This window comes from Salmo salar, chromosome ssa19 (assembly GCF_905237065.1).
Source record: "Salmo salar chromosome ssa19, Ssal_v3.1, whole genome shotgun sequence".
NCBI lineage: Eukaryota > Metazoa > Chordata > Actinopteri > Salmoniformes > Salmonidae > Salmo > Salmo salar.
The window spans coordinates 76,164,670-76,183,421 of record NC_059460.1 but is presented as its reverse complement, the minus strand read 5'-3'; the positions used below and the strand labels follow the sequence as shown (position 1 = coordinate 76,183,421).

At 42.8% G+C, this 18,752-nt stretch overlaps 1 protein-coding gene across 1 annotated transcript; it reads right to left on the bottom strand.

The window, feature by feature from the left end:
• Positions 1 to 3,015: 3,015 nt before the first annotated feature.
• Positions 3,016 to 16,928, bottom strand: LOC106579652 (transmembrane protein 200C). The gene is made up of 2 exons (XM_014159769.2): positions 16,140 to 16,928; positions 3,016 to 5,715 (listed from the first exon to the last, which is right to left on the bottom strand). The coding sequence occupies exon 2, from the start codon at positions 5,671 to 5,673 to the stop codon at positions 4,045 to 4,047; it is 1,629 nt and encodes a 542-aa protein (XP_014015244.2). The 5' UTR covers positions 5,674 to 5,715; positions 16,140 to 16,928; the 3' UTR covers positions 3,016 to 4,044.
• Positions 16,929 to 18,752: the final 1,824 nt, after the last annotated feature.

Below are 18,752 nucleotides of genomic sequence, written 5' to 3'. Positions count from 1 at the left end.
TGTCTTTGACTGGGGAGGATGGGCTCACTTTAATGGCTGGAAAAGTATGAATGCATCAAACACATGCAAATGAAAGTAAAATTATCATTGTGCACGCACACACGCACACAAACACACACACACACACAAATACTATTATCCATGAGCGCTGTAAAGATAAAGATGAAAACATGACAGCAGCTTTGGAATATATAGTAGGCCCATTTGAAGGGCTGCATGAAAAAAAAAATATATATATTCTTTAAACATACCACTAGATGGTGCAAAAAGACGGCAGTGGGTATTTATCGGAGCCTACGCAGCCGTTTGATACAGCAGCCAATGCATGGTCATGAGATCTCAAAATATCATGCTTTACCTCCCAATTACTAGGCCACATGTGACTCACATCATTAGATGCCCACATGTCATTCTGTGCGCACACCTTGTCACATTGATATGCTGTATATAGTAATGGAGCTGGGTATGACTAAGACGAGGAGTCATACATCTTATTTGCCCGGCTAACTGATTGTTATTCAAGTTAATGTGTGGGATGCTGAACTGCTTTTTCCCCACGGATAATGGAAGCTGGAAGCTGTGCTTGGACAGGCCTACGAGCTGTTGCGCTGCACTGATGCGCAAGTGATGGTGACTGAGAGAGAGAGGTACACAGAGATGCTGCTAGATGTTTGGGCGTGTTATATAAACGGCATCTGTCGTTACATAATCCAACTCAGGTCTTAGCAGAAACCTCACTGTGCATCTTTCCCCCCCTTTTCCTTTTAAAGGTGAACATGAGTTAACACGTTCTCACTAAGCAACTACTTTGATGATGCATAGGTTGTTGATTTTACTCACCCGAAGTCTTAAGTGTCACATTCCTGATGGTAACACAGTTCCCGAAAAATATTCTATTAACAGAAACACTAACAACACACTGGTGTGGGTGGAAATCTCAGGTGGAAATGCCCACTTACTGAACCGTTCTGCTGTTATTAAATTCGTTGTCTAGGCTTACAAAAATATCTGACAGGCGGGCCTACCACTGGAAAACAGGGCTATATGCCTAATCAGACCCATATCTGTGGCTCAGAGCCTACCTTATAGAAAGTCATTTGATCCTACTGTAATATATTCATGCTTCCTAATTTATTCAGACTTGATTTCCTCTGTGAGTCACTGACACTAAATAGTTGAATGCAAATGTTTACCAGGCTTTCCTAATACTGTCAACATTAGGCATCCAGACTTATTTTATTTTTCAGCTCAATGTGGCTGCTATGATGATAAACGTCTATAACATTTTGATGGTCCAAGCAGATCCTCGATGTCATTTACAACAAGTGCAGTAAACTTGATTTGGCATGTCAGAAGTTCTGTCATTTAGATCAAATGTTCCTGACAGAGGGGATGTAAAACAATGTGACTGTCGATACTCTCATTGCGTCACGTCAAATTTACTGAGACGAGCTGAACGTGGGATAGATGTGTCCGCTTTTATCAGTGTCAAATAAATTCAGATGTAGAGATTGAAGGAAATGTATTACAAATCCGGAATAGTAGGTTTAATGAATACAATAAAGTAAGGATTACTTGTGTGCTGTCCCTGTATACCTTGGGGAACATTAAGATGAAGTACTTTTGTTTGTAAATCTTATCTGAACATAGACGGGGCAAGGGAAAGGATGTTGAAAAGGGGTGGCAATAAGCCTAGGGTTGAGATAAAATGTAACATGAGGAATGTATTTCTCTTCCATGTGAAGTAGCCTATATAGCCATCAGTCTACACTCTATGGCATTGGATTTGGTCTTCAAATTGGTATTAATCCTAGACATCACTGAGAAGTTGTGTTTCATTCCAGTTGTTGAGATCAAGCTCACTTTAAAAACAATCGTCAAGAGGACTTACAGCTCATTATCTTAATGAGCAAAGAATCGCCAAGTCAGCTGAAAAACTCTTCAAGGGAAGAATAGAGGAAAGCCGTCACCTGAAGCGAGGAACAGGAGACTGACTATACCAAGTACATATCACCTGCCGTTGGAAGATAACTGAGCATTTCCACTGTTAATTAGAAGTAGTAATTAAACATTGATGAGAAACCCAGTTTAAACTGAAACATAAGGGAATAGGCGATGCTATGACATTGAGAATAAGGAAGAGTTAGACGTTCTGTGATATGTGAGTTAGAGGCGGAGGGTTTGAGAGAGATGTTGAAAGATTCAGAGCTCACTGCAGGCCAGAGAGAGAGAGAGAGAGAGCGAGAGAGAGAGGGAGAGCGGGAGAGAGAGGGAGAGAGAGAGAAAAAAACCTTCAAGCCTTCACACGTCTGCCTTGGCTGGCTGAGAGAAAGGTCAGACAGGTTAAAAAAAATGGTAAAAAATGGAGAGAAGTCAAGTCAGAATTCAGCAGCTTAAATGGGTTCAGTGTGTATAATCCGTTTCAGGGTTGAATTTATGTTGCTCTAGGATTCCCGTGAACTATAGTAAATTAATACATGTTCAAAGAGCACACACACTTCAAAGACCCTGGAAAAACTGCAGTGAAGAAACATTAGGTGTCCTATCCACAGGAAGGTTACATTCAATCCATAAGGATCATTCATAAAACTGAGTGGCCACGTTTACATAAGACGCCAACAGCTTGACGATTGGCACTAAAACGCAGGGAATTAGTTTACTTGTAATGGAATACGCGCTGCTGTTGTTTTTTGTGTGTCTATATTAAGCTCCTTCTCCCCATAAACAGATGGAAACCTCGCTCTCCCGACTCCCAAGAACCAGAATTCTATACCAAATGGGTTTCACTTACCTCTCTCTCTCTCTCTCTCTCTCTCTCTCTCTCTCTCTCTCTCTCTCTCTCTCTCTCTCTCTCTCTCTCTCTCTCTCTCTCTCTCTCTCTCTCTCTCTCTCTCTCTCTCTCTCTCTCTCTCTCTCTCTCTCTCTCTCTCTCTCTCTCTCTCTCTCTCTCTCACCTTTGGGTTGATAACGTGATTGACAGAAGGTCAGCGATTACAGATGGAACAGATAATGAGACAGCTTTGTATGTTTATTTGAAGACTGATTGGCCCATAGGATGACCATGGTTACCAGCAACAATTGGAATACAATACATACTGCAGGTTTGTCATTGAACAACAACCAACTACAAAAACAACCCAGCTGCTTTTGCACAGGATAACATTGATTTGATATTTGTTTTCTACACGGATGGTTACTTGTGGTAAGGTAGTTAGGCTACTTGTACCGAGATACAAGTGCTCTGCTGTGAATTGTGCTAGTCAGTGTGTGGTTTTCAGTTTCCCTCAGGCAATAGAGATGGCAAAGATATAGATTCCTTAACAAGCAAGTCAAAACAGTTCTAAAAAACTAAACAATAACATATGTCTTGTTCAGAGAATTTAAGAGACAGGCAAATATGCCAACACTGTGATTACCCACAAGCAAACAGAGATGGTCAATTATGTATTGCTATTAAAGTTTGAATTCAAACCTTCCTCTGGCAACTGACAAAAACTGTGTAAGGACATTGCAGTATAAAATACATGCTGTTGAGAAAGCAACTCTCAATCAATATACTACTACAGCATCAGTAGAGACAGTGGGTGGAACAGCCACAATTATATTTCTACACATTATATAAACTATTACATCAAGTGGATGGTACAGTATCTGTACAGTCACCATTTAAAAACGGGCCCTTTTTGGTTAATGTTATCTTTTTGCTGTGAAACTCTTTCTGTTGGATGCGATGCTTCCAACCTACACAAACACACGCTTGACAAAATACTACTCACACACACAGTCTTCACTTTTCATAGCCCACCAAAGACCATGTTCGGTTTTTTGGTCACATATCGATAATTGCATTTGCAGCGAACAGCAAGATACTCTAGATTTCACATCCTATACAGTTTGTTGTAATAGTCATAATTGCTTGAGTCTGTTGTCAGGTGTCTTTGACCAACACCCTGCCAGTTATCCCGTGTTCATTTTGTTCAAGTAAACTCATTACGCCAATCAGTAATCCGCCAATCAGCAATTATCTAATCAGCAATCGTCCAATCATATGTCTGTGCTCTCCACCTCCTCATCATCCAAAACGGAGTCTGACTGAGAGATCATAAAAAGTTTATCTTTGTTGGAGTATCGCCTTGAGCCCCTGTCATGTGGTTCCCCGGAACTGATCTCCTGTTCATTGGCTCCTCCTCCTTCCCTCTGACACTTAGCCAGAGCCTCCTCTGAGGTCACTTGGCTGAAGGCAGTCATCTCACATGACTCCCTTGACTCAAAGGACTCCCCCCCTAGGTTGCCCAGTTTGATGTACCCACCGCCTCCCAGTGCCTCTAGACGAGGGCAGCTGAGTCGCCGAGACCGTTCCACCTTCCAATCGGTGGAGGTGGATGGAGTGATGCCCAGGTCGATGGACCTGGAGTATTCCGTCAGTGCACTGAGGGACAGGTGGGAGCCTGTCACTCTGTGTCCGGTGGGGGAAGAGGGGAGTAGCTGCACCTGGGAGCCCTGCGGCGCCCCCTGGAGGCTACCACTGCTCTTGTATACTTCTACCGAGTCTTGAGGCAAGAACATGGCCATCCGCAAAGTCTCTACCTTGGCCTGAGTGGTGGTTTCTGGAACTACGTACCCCACCCGATCCTCGTCGTCTTCCTCCCCAGAGTCGCACAGTGCAGCCCTGCTCCTCCCCGCCTCTGCTTTGGCCGAGGGCCTGCGCTGGTGCTGGTTGGCCCGGTGGTTGGGTTTGGTCATGGGGAGAGTGAAGGCGTTGACCGAGGAGGCCACTATTGTCTTGGTCTCCCACTGTTTGGGGATGGGAATAGGGCTGCTCTGCTGGCCAGTCCCGCTGTGTCTGGAGATAGTGTAGACTGTGTCGGTGAACGTCTGCCTCTCGAGTGACAAGACCCTTGACCTGGTCAGGGAGTGGCATCTGGAGGGGCCCCGACTGCCCTCATCCGGCGAGCCCCCTGAGGGCCATGTTCCTTTGGCCAGCAGGGCGGCGGTATACACAGCACTAGGGTTCCCTTCCACCCCTTTGGACTGCACATAGTTCACAAAGCCATTGAGCGGCATGTTCTCCTTAGTCCGCAAGCTGTGGATGTCGATGACTGTGGAGTAGATGTCCCTCAGGTTGATGACTTTGGTCTTCTTGTCGCGGTTCTCGTGCAGCACCGCGTTGGCGCAGATGAACAGAAAGATGCCAATGCCCATGATGAGGGGCCCGAACACCTTCAGCTTGTCTGAGTACAGGTACTTATCCAAGAACTCGGCCAGGAAGCCCATAGGAGGCTGCTCTAAACCTGTGCCGTTGGAACGATTGTTACTGTCCAAATCCCTATCCATGTGAAATCCGACCTTTGCGTTGTCCGTCCAGTTGCCTGTCAGCCCTGACTCTTCCTTCTTGTCGTAAATCCTTTGGGTATGGCGCGGCGCAGGGTATGGTGGGCTCTCCCTAGGCCAGTAGCCCAGTATGGCCATGGAAATGCCCACCAGTAGGATCAGAATCCCAATGGCCGCTACCACACCCGAGACGGAGCAGAGATTCAGCTTGCCCTTGACCACCACCACCTCGTTCTTCTGCTTCTTCTTGGCTTTCCTCTTGCGCTTGTTCTCGGCACGGCTCTTGGAGCGCAGTGAGTCCTGCCTCCTGTTGATCCGCAGCAGGCCTCCGGTGGCGATCATGGTTGGGACGCAACGGATGGACGGACGGCTCACTCACTCATCCTGAGGCCAGAGAGAGAGAGGGGGAAAGAGAGGAGGGGAAGAGAGTTAGAGATAGGCAGGGAGAGAAAGAGGAAAGGTTTGATAATAGCTCTAGATTAACAATATCGATGATGATACTCAAGCAGTCCATAATAGTTAATGCACTGCTGAATTTGCCAGTCCTATTCAGTTGAATAGAGCTACACCTCTGCTGTGCTCAGACTAATTTAGATCATCCCAGTGAAATATGCAAAGTTCTGCTCTTTCAGGATGAAGGAGGAGGGAAACAATAAGAATCAATGCAAAGTGAAGGCTGTTTTCCAGAGGCACTTGCTCACTGGGTGACAGCTCGAGATGTGTGGGAGTGATGAGATTTCTGCCACAGCACAGGGAGCGGAGTAACAGAAATTCATGTGCACACACAAGTCTGGACACACACACACACATGCTCTGGGGTGAATGCACCAAAATGACAAGGCGGCATGGCAGAGCGGGCGAGGTAGACATTCTGTGGCTTCACAATATACTGTTCTAAGATCAACAGGGGATATAAATACACACATCTTACAGACTGCTTACTCCGTCTAAAGCCTAGTGGACTGTGAAGAATGAAAACATCTGGCCATCCAACACTGCCACACCACTCCTCTTTCTAAAGTAAGGGGCAAGAGAGCAGAAACGCCAGGCAGCGCCGTTACTAAGCTGCATAGAGAATCATGATCACCCTATAGAAAACACTGAATACAGGAAGAAGACTGTCCCTTAAAAGTCTTCACAGTGTGTGTAGTGTACTTGCTGGCTCTTGCTATGCTCAGCACATCAGGAACGGATTTGAGACTAAACCTTGGGGGACCCCTGCAGTTGAATTATTATTTTTTATAAATGTTTTATTTAAACTTTATTTAACTAGTCAGAACAAATTCTTATTTACAATGATGGCCTACCGGGGGAACAGTGGATTAACTGCCTTGTTCAGGGGCAGAACGACAGAATTGTACCTTGTCAGCTCAGGGATTCAACCAGCAAGCTTTCGGTTACTGGTCCAACACTCTAACCACTAGGCTACCTGCCGCCCCATTGGGCCGGACAAGTTTTAAAACTCTGAACTAGGTACACCATCACTATCAATAGCGACACCAAAAGCAATGCCAATACCTATACAATGATAGGAGGAAAATCCCCTTGAGATAAAGGCAGATAAGGAGATAAGTAAAAGCATCCAGGGACAAGCAATGTGCCTGAAAAGGTGGTCTAAAGAGTGTGTTGTTGTGTTACAAGATTGAGATTATTTTGATGTTATTGTGCAACTAGTGATGGTACACATACGGCGAGCTAATGCACCACCTTGAAGCAGCCAAGCAGAGCAGAAATTGAAGTTCTCCATTGAAGAAGGTGACTACAGATCTGCTCGCCTAAACCAGAGAGGAGTGAGAGAGGAGAGGACATTCAGACATGGCTGCTGCTGTCTCGGCAGACCTAGCCCCACCTGTCCTGGATGTGAGTCTGATACACTTTGATACAAAGAGCTTCACCATCTGTGGGAGTCGTCAAAAAGATTCTCTCCGCTCTCTGACTACTCTGCTGACTACTCGGAAGAGCCAGTCGAAGCATGATTCTCCATAACACTGGCACATCTACGACCCCAGGAGGGCATATTCAAATACATAATCCAAGACCTATATCTTGTCCACAATTGTTCATTGAGATGCATGGAGATTGGTGTGCAGTGCAGTTACCAGCTGGAGCGAGTGACTCTCTCATGGCGTGAAACAACCAGTAGCCTCAAATTTACTCAACAGTGACCCCCAGCGTTGAGCTGAGTGCAACTGTAGATCCGGACCACGGCACCACTCTCAAGGAGGTTATGCTGCTTGCTTAGTGAGTACCGCTTCCTTCTGATTCGGCTCACACGAGGCTCAAGCCCAGGACCTCTGCCTTGCTAGCACAGGTGACCGCCCTTCTGAAGCATCTTACCAGTCGGCACCATGCGAAAAAATTTGCTATACGCTGGCGCAAGTGGGGACACTTCCGGCTGAGGAGTAAGTTCCACACATCCCCAATGTGCAATATACACACTTCGCTCTGCTCCCAGGTGATTTGTGAGCTCACAAACACAGCTGATTATTAATGGCTACCAATTAAGACATTGGAACAATGGCTTCAGTGTAACTAATGATCTGTCACGCCCTGACCTTAGAGAGCCTTTTTATTTCTCTATTTGGTTAGGTCAGGGTGTGATTTGGGTGGGCATTCTAGTTTTTCTATTTCTTTGTTTGCCGGGTATGGTTCCCAATCAGAGGCAGCTGTCTATCGTTGTCTCTGATTGGGGATCATACTTAGGCAGCCTTTTTCCCACCTTATGTTTGTGGGATCTTGTTTTTGGTACTGTGCTGTGTAGCCCTACTGAACGTTACGTTTCATTTGTATTTGTTTTGTTTTCGGTGTTCATCTAATAAAGTATGATGTATGCCTACCACCTTGGTCCGATCCTTCCATAAACGGACATAACATGATCAATAGTCCACGTAAAACAAACCAAGATGTAAGGGTTCAATAAATCAATCACAAATAAATAATTCAATTGTGCAATACACCCTGCATGTGCAACACAAAAGATGTTGATTGTTCATCCTCTATCATAAATGTATTATCTTACAAAAAATAGTGAGAGAAATAAAAACACACCCTGACATATGGTCATTTGGAAAGTGTACCTTAATAATAAAGACTTAAGAGGAAACAGCTCTTTAGAGCGCTAATAAAAACAAGCTCCTGGGTGAAAAATAAGCCTCTTTTAATACTCCCCTCGCTGGCAAACAGACGGAGCAGAAAGAAGCACCTGGTGTCGGAGATAATTCAAAGAGACAAGCCAAATGGCTGCTGGGCCCACAGGAGCACTTTAAGGGCTGTACCCCTGCACGCGGCATCCACCCAGCTGAGACTTCTACACACAGCTAGCATAGCGACTAGTGGAGGGAGGAGAGAAGAAGCTAGCTGGTAGCTAACAATTTCAGGCAGGCACAAGTGTTTGTGTTGGCCTTTTTGCATTAACCCATTAACCCACAGAAGGTCAGTCCAATTAAAAATGGCTAGCTGTGTGTAGGCTAGCTCATTTAGCTTCATATGATCGCTTCAATGTTAGAATTGGGGGGTAAAAATTGCTTTTTTCTCGCAACTCACTGCCAGCCGTTTGTTGACAGCTCACAAATGATGAGGACAAGGAGTGAGTCCAGTGAGTTTGATCAGATTGGCGCTATTACCGGTGAATGGCAATAATATTTAAATCCATTTTGTTTTATGCGTAGCTTGCCAGTGTAGAGCACACAGGGGGTATGCCATAAAATGTAAATATCCATCAATCCTAAATCAGCAGGGAGAGAGAGAACAGACAGTGCTGACATTTGGCCGGTGACATTTGGCCAGGAATAGCCTCCTAGTTATATATTGCAGCTATAATTCTTCATTTGTGATGACAAATGTACTGTCCAGTTGCAGGTCTAATTAAACCGTTGTTGCCTGAGCATTTCTCTCACTTAGACTAATGAATGGACTGCATAAAGGCATAGACCTACATCTTTCCCTAGGGAAAATATACAGTAAGCTTGAAGGCATGCTTTGTTAATTGTAGGGGGGTATGTGTGTAAGCCACTATTGCCTGGTGCCTAGTGGTGTAGCTAAAGCACTGTGATCAAGCTGGGTATTGTGTCAATCCATTAACTAATGTACTGTAACCCTTCACCACATTCACATCACCAGTTATTTTCTGTTCTTGCTCTTTCACTTCACAATAACCCTCAGTAAATCCTATTTCATACCACAGGATAATTCAGTCTTGACCATAATGTCAAGCGCATTATTGAGGGCGGGTGTGGATTGCAGCCTCTGCAAAATGCCAAGTGGAATCCAAGGCAACCCCAGATGAACGCCCACAGCTAGCTGAAATTGATTTGTCTCGGCCAGAATCATTGGCTATTGATGGATCACCGTGCTATATGAATTATAGTACAGTTTTATTCCTGGCAATATATTTATTTTCTGGTATCCAACTGAATTGCTGTCTACTTCAAAGAAAAATGACAAGTATTTCTCCTCTTTTGTTGAAGGATGCTAGATGGTGTAAAGAACATGGGTTCTCTGTCAGGAAGAAGAAGAATGCCCTGAAACCTGCACCAGTAGCGATTAGCTTTTTTACAGGCCACAGTGGCCATTTTTAATTATCACTGGCAGCGGCCAATCATTAGAGATAGCATGAAGTAGCAATCAATGATATACTTGTTAACGCAGTTATAGTTGCCAAATACAAGTCAACCAATTTTTCTGGGATTTAATTAAACCTGCATTGTGGAAAATAACACTGTTTTATTTTAAGTTGAAACCCCCTATTTCAAATAAGACATTACAGGCATGGTCATTTTTCATGGAGTGTGCTTTCTGCAGCGGGGGTTTGATTGAATTTCAAAGTAAAACTGGTGTGACTAAAAAGATACATCATGTCAGTTAAATTAACAACCATGCAAGAAAATATCAACGCAACCCCTGACTCCTGATTAAATAAATTGTACGTTTACCAAAGAGATAATTGGACATGCACTGTGAACAGTAAAATGTATTGAGGAACCGAAGCATAACAGGGTTGTATTGTCATCCTCCTGTGAAGTTGATAAGGCATTTATGGATAGTTTATGGATCGATGAATTAACCTTTGAACTGCAAGCTGACCTGTAACCTCAGTGTCGCACGCACACACGGACGTGTGCGCACGCACACGCGCACACACACACACACACCTATTCTGTGCTTAATGTAAAATAAGAGAGTAGATAACCATTGATTCCTGCCGTACGGCGGCTTGGCTTCACACACATTCTCAGTGCTGTAGAGGCACACTGAGGCAGTAGTAACCATTGGATACATCTCTCCATCATAAACCTTGAATGACTCTATAACAACAGCATCATAACTTGATCTCTCCTCCGTTCTCTCAGGGCTGGTACATAAACAAGGTGAAATAGTACATAAACATGATGATCTCAGAAATGACCAGTGAAGTGTTGAAATGAATGATCAGTGCCGGCATGGACTCACTTAGGCTGTGGTAAATTTCAATGACTCAGGGAAAGTTAAAAGGCTAAAAGTAAAAATGACATTTTGGTGATGTGACAATAGCAACGAGGTGCAATTGAGTTGCTCCTTTGATTCTGCCGACCTCCTGGGCAGCACTATTCTCTACCTGTCTCTCCAGCACACCTTAGGAGCCTTCATAATTGGTTATATACATATATATATATATTTATGCTACCGTTCAAAAGTTTGGGGTCACTTAGAAATGTCCTTGTTTTCCATGAAAACATACATGAAATGAGTTTCTAAATGAATAGGAAATATAGTCAAGACGTTGACAAGGTTATAAATAATGATTTTTAATTTAAATAATAATCGTGTCCTTCAAACTTTGCTTTCGTCAAAGAATCCTCCATTTGCAGCAATTACAGCCTTGCAGACCTTTGGCATTCTAGTTGTCAATTTGTTGAGGTAATCTGAAGAGATTTCACCCCTTGCTTCCTGAAGCACCTCCCACATGTTGGACTGGCTTGATGGGCACTTCTTACGTACCATACGGTCAAGCTGCTCCCACAACAGTTCAATAGGGTTGAGATCCAGTGAATGTGCTGGCCACTCCATTATAGACAGAATACCAGCTGACTGCTTCTTCCCTAAATAGTTATTGCATAGTTTGGAGCTGTGCTTTGGGTCATTATCCTGTTGTGGGAGGAAACTGGCTCCATTTAAGCGCCGTCCAAGGGGTGTCATGGCGTTGCAAAAAGGAGTGATAGTCTTCCTTCTTCAAGAACCCTTTTACCCTGTACAAATCTATCACTGTATCACCACCAAAGCACCCCCAGACCATCACATTGCCTCCACCATGCTTGACAGATGGCGTCAAGCACTCTTCCAGCATCTTTTTATTTTTTATGCGTCTCACGAAAGTTCTTATTTGTGTTCCGAACACCTCAAACTTAGATTTGTCTGTCCATAACACTTTTTTCCAATCTTCCTCTGTCCGGTGTCTGTTATTTTGCCAATCTTAATATTTTCTTTTTATTGGCCAGTCTGAGATATGGCTTTTTCTTTGCAACTCTGCCTAGAAGGCCAGCATCCCGGAGTCGCCTCTTCACTGTTGAAGTTGAGACTGGTGTTTTGCGGGTACAATTTAATGAAGCTGCCAGTTGAGGACATGTGAGGCGTCTGTTTCTCAAACTAGACACTCCAATGTACTTGTCCTCTTTGTGCACCGAGGCCTCCCACTCCTCTTTCTATTCTGGTTAGAGACAGTTTGCGCTATTCTGTGAAGGGAGTAATACACAGCGGTGTACCAGATCTTCAGTTTCTTGGCAATTTCTTGCACTGGAATAGCCATCATTTCTCAGAAAAAAGAATAGACTAATGAGTTTCAGAATAAAGTTATTTGTTTCTGGCCATTTTGAGCCTGTAATCGAACACCCAAATGCTGATGCTCCAGATACTCAACTAGTCTAAAGAAGGACAGTTTTATTGCTTCTTTAATCAGAACGACAGTTTTCAGCTGTGCTAACATAATTGAAAAAGGGTTTTCTAATGATCAATTAGCCTTTTTTTTAATGATAAACTTGGATTAGCTAACACAACGTGCCATTGGAACACAGGAGTGATGGTTGCTGATAATGGGTCTCTGTACGCCTATGTAGATATTCCATAAAAATGTTGCCATTTCCAGCTACAATAGTAATTTACAACATTAACAATGTCTACACTGTATTTCTGATCAATTTGATGTTATTTTAATGGACCAAAAAATTGCTTTTCTATAAAAAAAAAGAAGGACATTTCTAAGTGACCCCAAACTTTTGAACAGTTGTGTGTATATACAGTATGTACAGTTTATATAAGGTCTGCTATTTATACCCACCTCTAAACTCCTCTTCATAGATAGACATAACCACCTCTAAACTCCTCTTCACAGACAGACATAACCACCTCTAAACTCCTCTTCATAGATAGACATAACCACCTCTAAACTCCTCTTCATAGATAGACATAACCACCAACACACCTCTTTTCCTCCATCTCTTCATAAATAGCAACATACCTCGACAGCCCTCAGCTTTTCTACTGCAGTATATTGGTCTTTCTACCATGTCTCATCAATAGACTTGGATATGGGAAATGTATCACTATGGTCTCACCCCCCTCTGACAAACACAGAGATGACTGTACTGTTCCCTCAAACTAACTCTCATCCCCTCTGACAAACACAGAGATGACTGTACTGTTCCCTCAAACTAACTCTCATCCCCTCTGACAAACACAGAGACGACTGTACTGTTCCCTCAAACTAATTCTCACCCCCCTCTGACAAACACAGAGACGACTGTACTGTTCCCTCAAACTAACTCTCACCCCCCTCTGACAAACACAGAGACGACTGTACTGTTCCCACAAACTTATTCTCATCCCCTCTGACAAACACAGAGACGACTGTACTGTTCCCACAAACTAACTCTCATCCCCCTCTGACAAACACAGAGACGACTGTACTGTTCCCTCAAACTAACTCTCACCCCCCTCTGACAAACACAGAGACGACTGTACTGTTCCCTCAAACTAACTCTCACCCCCCTCTGACAAACACAGAGACGACTGTACTGTTCCCTCAAACTAACTCTCATCCCCTCTGACAAACACAGAGACGACTGTACTGTTCCCTCAAACTAACTCTCATCCCCTCTGACAAACACAGAGACGACTGTACTGTTCCCACAAACTAACTCTCATCCCCTCTGACAAACACAGAGACGACTGTACTGTTCCCTCAAACTAACTCTCATCCCCTCTGACAAACACAGAGACGACTGTACTGTTCCCTCAAACTAATTCTCATCCCCTCTGACAAACACAGAGACGACTGTACTGTTCCCTCAAACTAACTCTCACCCCCCTCTGACAAACACAGAGACGACTGTACTGTTCCCTCAAACTAACTCTCACCCCCCTCTGACAAACACAGAGATGACTGTACTGTTCCCTCAAACTAACTCTCACCCCCCTCTGACAAACACAGAGACGACTGTACTCTTCCCTCAAACTAACTCTCACCCCCCTCTGACAAACACAGAGACGACTGTACTGTTCCCTCAAACTAATTCTCACCCCTCTGACAAACACAGAGACGACTGTACTGTTCCCTCAAACTAACTCTCATCCCCTCTGACAAACACAGAGACGACTGTACTGTTCCCTCAAACTAATTCTATGAACATCCTTCACCATTTGATGGCGTGCGTCAAGGTCACTATAGGTCCACAGCTCTGTCCATCTTCATAGTGGTGAAGTATCAAGCTCTATCAGATTAGAAACCTCTCAACACTCCACATTTGAGTTACTGGACTCTGCCAGCTAATGTCTGACCCAGAGCAACTCTTCAGATCTAAGGAAAACTAAGGTCACCAAACCAGCTCTGTTACAGGAGCATGCTGAAACATGACTTGGGGTTCTACAGGAGTCTTTGTGTTGGGGAGGTGAATAGGAAGAAACCTGTTTCTCAGAATTCTTTATCTGTGTGTATGTGCTTTCTGTTTATCTGAGGGATGTTCAACATGCGTTTACTTATGTTCCCTAAGGCAATGAATTTATTTTACCATACGATTAGGAGAATATTTGATAACCATGCATTGACATTGCACCAATTTATAATTCTTTAGCAGGTTATAGAATCATAAGATTTCAATGTCAGCTGTTTTCAAACACAATCCTAATATTCTTGTTTATGTTCAAAAGACAATTTCAAGAGGCAACTGAAGCACATTTTAATAATTGATTACATAATCAGCATTATAATGAGGAGTTTAGTGCAGGGGAGGTACTGCAGGGGCTCCGTGGTCAGATAAAAAATGATAATTTACACGAATATTACTAACAGATCAAACAACTATTGACAAAGCGATTGTTTAATAAGTTTAAAGTGTGGAATACAATGTACTATTATGTTGTTAACCCTGGGCAACATGGGCCTGGGAGGTTCACAGGGATATTGGTAGGCTATCCACTGTAATCCAGCAATTATACATTTCCGTAGTTCAAAGCTATCCCCCAAAAATGTTTTTTAAAATGCACTGTAATTTAAGCTTTAAAACGGCAAAGTTTTCTCTCTGCCTCATTGCAAAATGTGTAGAATTTAAGGATATTAGCTTTAAAGCTGCAACAACAATCTCTGCCCCATGACAAAATGTGTAGAATTGCAGGAAATTAGCTTGAAAACTGCTAAATGTTCTCTCCAATGCCAAAAGGTGCTTTTTAAATATTCTTTCCCCGGGTCTGAGACTTGGTTCGTCCAACCACTGCAGACATCAAAGTAAAACTTATTATTTTTATTGCACTCGAGTTGTGTTGTAATTATGAGGGGTCCTTTATGAATTTGCTATCACAAAAGGGTTCCCAGAACAATTTTTTGAGGAGAACCCCTGGTTTAGTGCACTCAGTTGGTAACTGATCTCCAAATTGCTGTTAACAAAAGTGGGGTTTCTGATTATGTGAATGCCCCTCTTACCTTTCAACTGCCTTCAGTCACAATGTATAGTGAACCATTGAACCCTGCTAAACCTTCACAGCCCCCCGCACGCACGCACGCACACACAGAGGCAGGCACACACACACACACACACACACACACACACACACACACACACACACACACAGATGATGATAATAACAGTTTGAGTTAAGAGGAACACTCGGGTGCTCATGGCAAGGCATATCTATGACCATGTCACAGAAAAACACTGATGAGAAATGCACCTATTGTGCCATAAACAATGTTCACTTGATGCTGAATAGGAATTTAAATGTAAAACTAAACACAGAACAGACATATGTCTACTGTAGCAGAATTAAGATTAAAAACTATTCAGTAGCCTACGTAAAAAATGACGAGGACAGTTATTTAGGCTCGTCGATTTCTGAGTAGGCTATGCAATAATAACAGATGCGCAATGGCTAGTGTTTTTACTGTCTCCACATCTAACCGCATGACGTGTGTCAATTATTCATTCATCCAGTCCTTGGACAGGCAACTGAGTATTCATAAGTGCAGTTGATTAATGTTTAGTAGGCTATTCAAGGATATGATAACATTACAGATAGACATGAATGAATCGTCAGATATTGATATGGTGCATTAGGTCCAATACATAGATAAACATAAACAGATTGAATGTCTTCAAATGAAAATACAGCCCCCCCCCCAGAACAGGAGCAATGAAATAATGTTCAATATATGCGGTCGTGACAGGAGCCATCTACAGTATAACGCATAAACAAGCACAGTGAAGATGCATGACATTTAGATGAGCCGCTTATTCTAGTACGAGTTCTTCAATATCATATCCAAACACCTATAACGAAACGCTTACCATAGAAGACAGGCAAAAACAACCACATCTTAAAAACACTCAAATAAAGTTTCGATTCCTGGGCCCGGATATCTCATGTCGTAAAAGGAAACTCTGTTAATTCCATGTAATTCCATTTTGGCAAAGGTTTAGCGATCTTCTTCAGCAAGGACAACCAGTCACAGTCACTAGGCGCTGTAGTTTTCATCGAGGCCCAAGCTTTTCCAAGTCAACCTGCATCTGGGAGAATAGCGTATCCCTTTTATTCGGCGTACTCGCGCTCCTCTCCAGGGAGTGTCTTTTCAGCGAGCAGCGCGCCGAGTTTCTAACGGAGAGTTTTGAGCTTGCAAGGCAGCGTGAGATTGCTGATGTTTCTCTGATTCTTGCGTGTTGTTGCTATGCTACCACCACAGCAGTCAACGACTGAAATTTCTGCAGGATTTTAATAATTGCGTTCTTAACTATCCTCTCGTTAACATAAAGTCCCCATCCATGGTTGGATGTGCAGGTGCGCTGAAAGCGAAGACCAGCGGCGCTGTGCTGCGGTCAGAGCGCGTATGGTGAGACCTTTCCAACGTTTTCGGCTAGAAGTAGGACCAGTGGACTATTGTTAGTGACGCCAACTAAGATGCGCAAGGCACCTGGCGCACTTAGAAACATAATCTATCCAGAGAGCCTTCTATCTGCCGCATCACCCATGCTTCCAAAATTCCTGCAAAAAAACATATCTGTAAATTGCGCACCTTATTTTTGCCAGAGATACACAACGGTAATTATTTTCTGCCATTGAATCTGATCCCACTGGTCACACACTGGTTCAATCAATGAAATGACGTTGAACCAACGTGGAATAGACGTTGAATTGACGTCTGTGCCCAGTGGGGTAGGTCTAACTGTCCATCAAAATGTTAAATGAAAAATTATGTTTATATGGGAAGAATGGCTAGGCTGGTGGCTTACCAATAACAGAGACCAAACAGAAATGTGCATTGCACATACAGTATAGTATCTCTTCTCATTCCCAAACAGGTTCAGGGGATGAAGAGTACACATTTTGATCCAACACAATCTCACACTCAATTCGTGCAAATATGTACAAAAAGTATTTCAGCAGATTTCATGCGTTTTTGTGTATATTTTCTCTGCAGGTGGAGAAAGTATCTTACTGAATGAACTATTGCACCTGAGGTGTTAGGCCATGTATCAGTAATGAGTATTTCCCAGCACCATGCTTTGCCTACCTACAACATGCACTATGATTTTGATGGATTCATTCTGTAATTATGTGATGTAGATTATTTAGTAGCATATATCTTAAAGAAATGCATCCGTCAAATGCATATGATATATATATATATTTATTTTACGGGAAAATTAACTTCATATGTTGCCTTCTATAAACGGGTTTGCTGACAACGTCAGGAAAATAATGCACACGCATCAACGTGGCCGGAATGTGTGCATTGTGCCTTCAGTCAGTACGTATTCAACCCCTTTGTTATGGTAAGCCTAAATAAATTCATGAGTAAAAATGTGTTGAACAAGTGTTGAACATGATTTCTGAATGACTACCTCAGCTCTATACCCCACACATATCATTATCTGTAAGATCCCTAAGTTTGGCAGGGAATTTCAAACACATATTCAACCACAAAGACCAGGGAGGTTTTCCAATGCCTTGCAAAGAAGGGCACCTATTGGTAGATGGGTAAAAAAAAAAGCTGACATTAAATATCCCTTTAGCATGGTGAAGTTATTCATTACACACAAAACTTGTTGCAAAGCAATTCACTTTTTGTCCTGAATACAAAGTGTTAGGTTTGGGGCAAATCCAATACAACACATTACTGAGTACCACTCTCCATATTTTCAAGCATAGTGATGGCTGCATCATGTTATGGTTATGCTTGTAATCGTTAAGGACTGGGGAGTTTTCAGGATAATAAAAAGAGTAGAGCTAAGCACAGGCAAAATCCTAGAGGAAAACCTGGTTCAGTCTGCTTTCCACCAGACACTGCGAGATGAATTCACCTTTCAGCAGGACAATAACATAAAATACAAGGCCAAATCTACATTGAAGTTGCTTACCAATAAGACATTGAATGTTAGCCAAGTTACAGTTTTTTAAATCTACTTGAAAGACCTGAAAATACCTGAAAATTGTTGTTTAGCAATGATTAACATCCAATTTGACAGAGCTTGAAGAATTTTGAAAAGAATAATGGTCAAATGATGCACAATCTAAGTGTGGAAAGCCCTTGGAGACTTACCCAGAAAGACTTATAGCTGTAACAGCTTCAAAAGTGCTTCTACAAAGTATTCACTCAGGGGTGTGAATAGTTATGTAAATGAGATATTTCTGTATTTCATTTTCAATAATTTCGCAAAAATGTAAAAACACCTGTTTTCACTTTGTCATTATGTCGTGTTGTTTTTTTATTTTATTTTTTATTTCACCTTTATTTAACCCGGTAGGCCAGTTTAGAACAAGTTCTCATTTACAACTGTGAACTGGCCAAGATAAAGCAAAGCAGTGCGACAAAAACAACAACACAGAGTTACACATGGGAGAAACAAATGTACAGTCAATAACACAATAGAAAAATCTGCATGCAGTGTGTGCAAAGGAAGTAA

Bases quoted from the DNA above. Each gene is read 5' to 3' on its own strand.
- LOC106579652 (XM_014159769.2), bottom strand. From the start codon at position 5,673: ATGATCGCCACCGGAGGCCTGCTGCGGATCAACAGGAGGCAGGACTCA.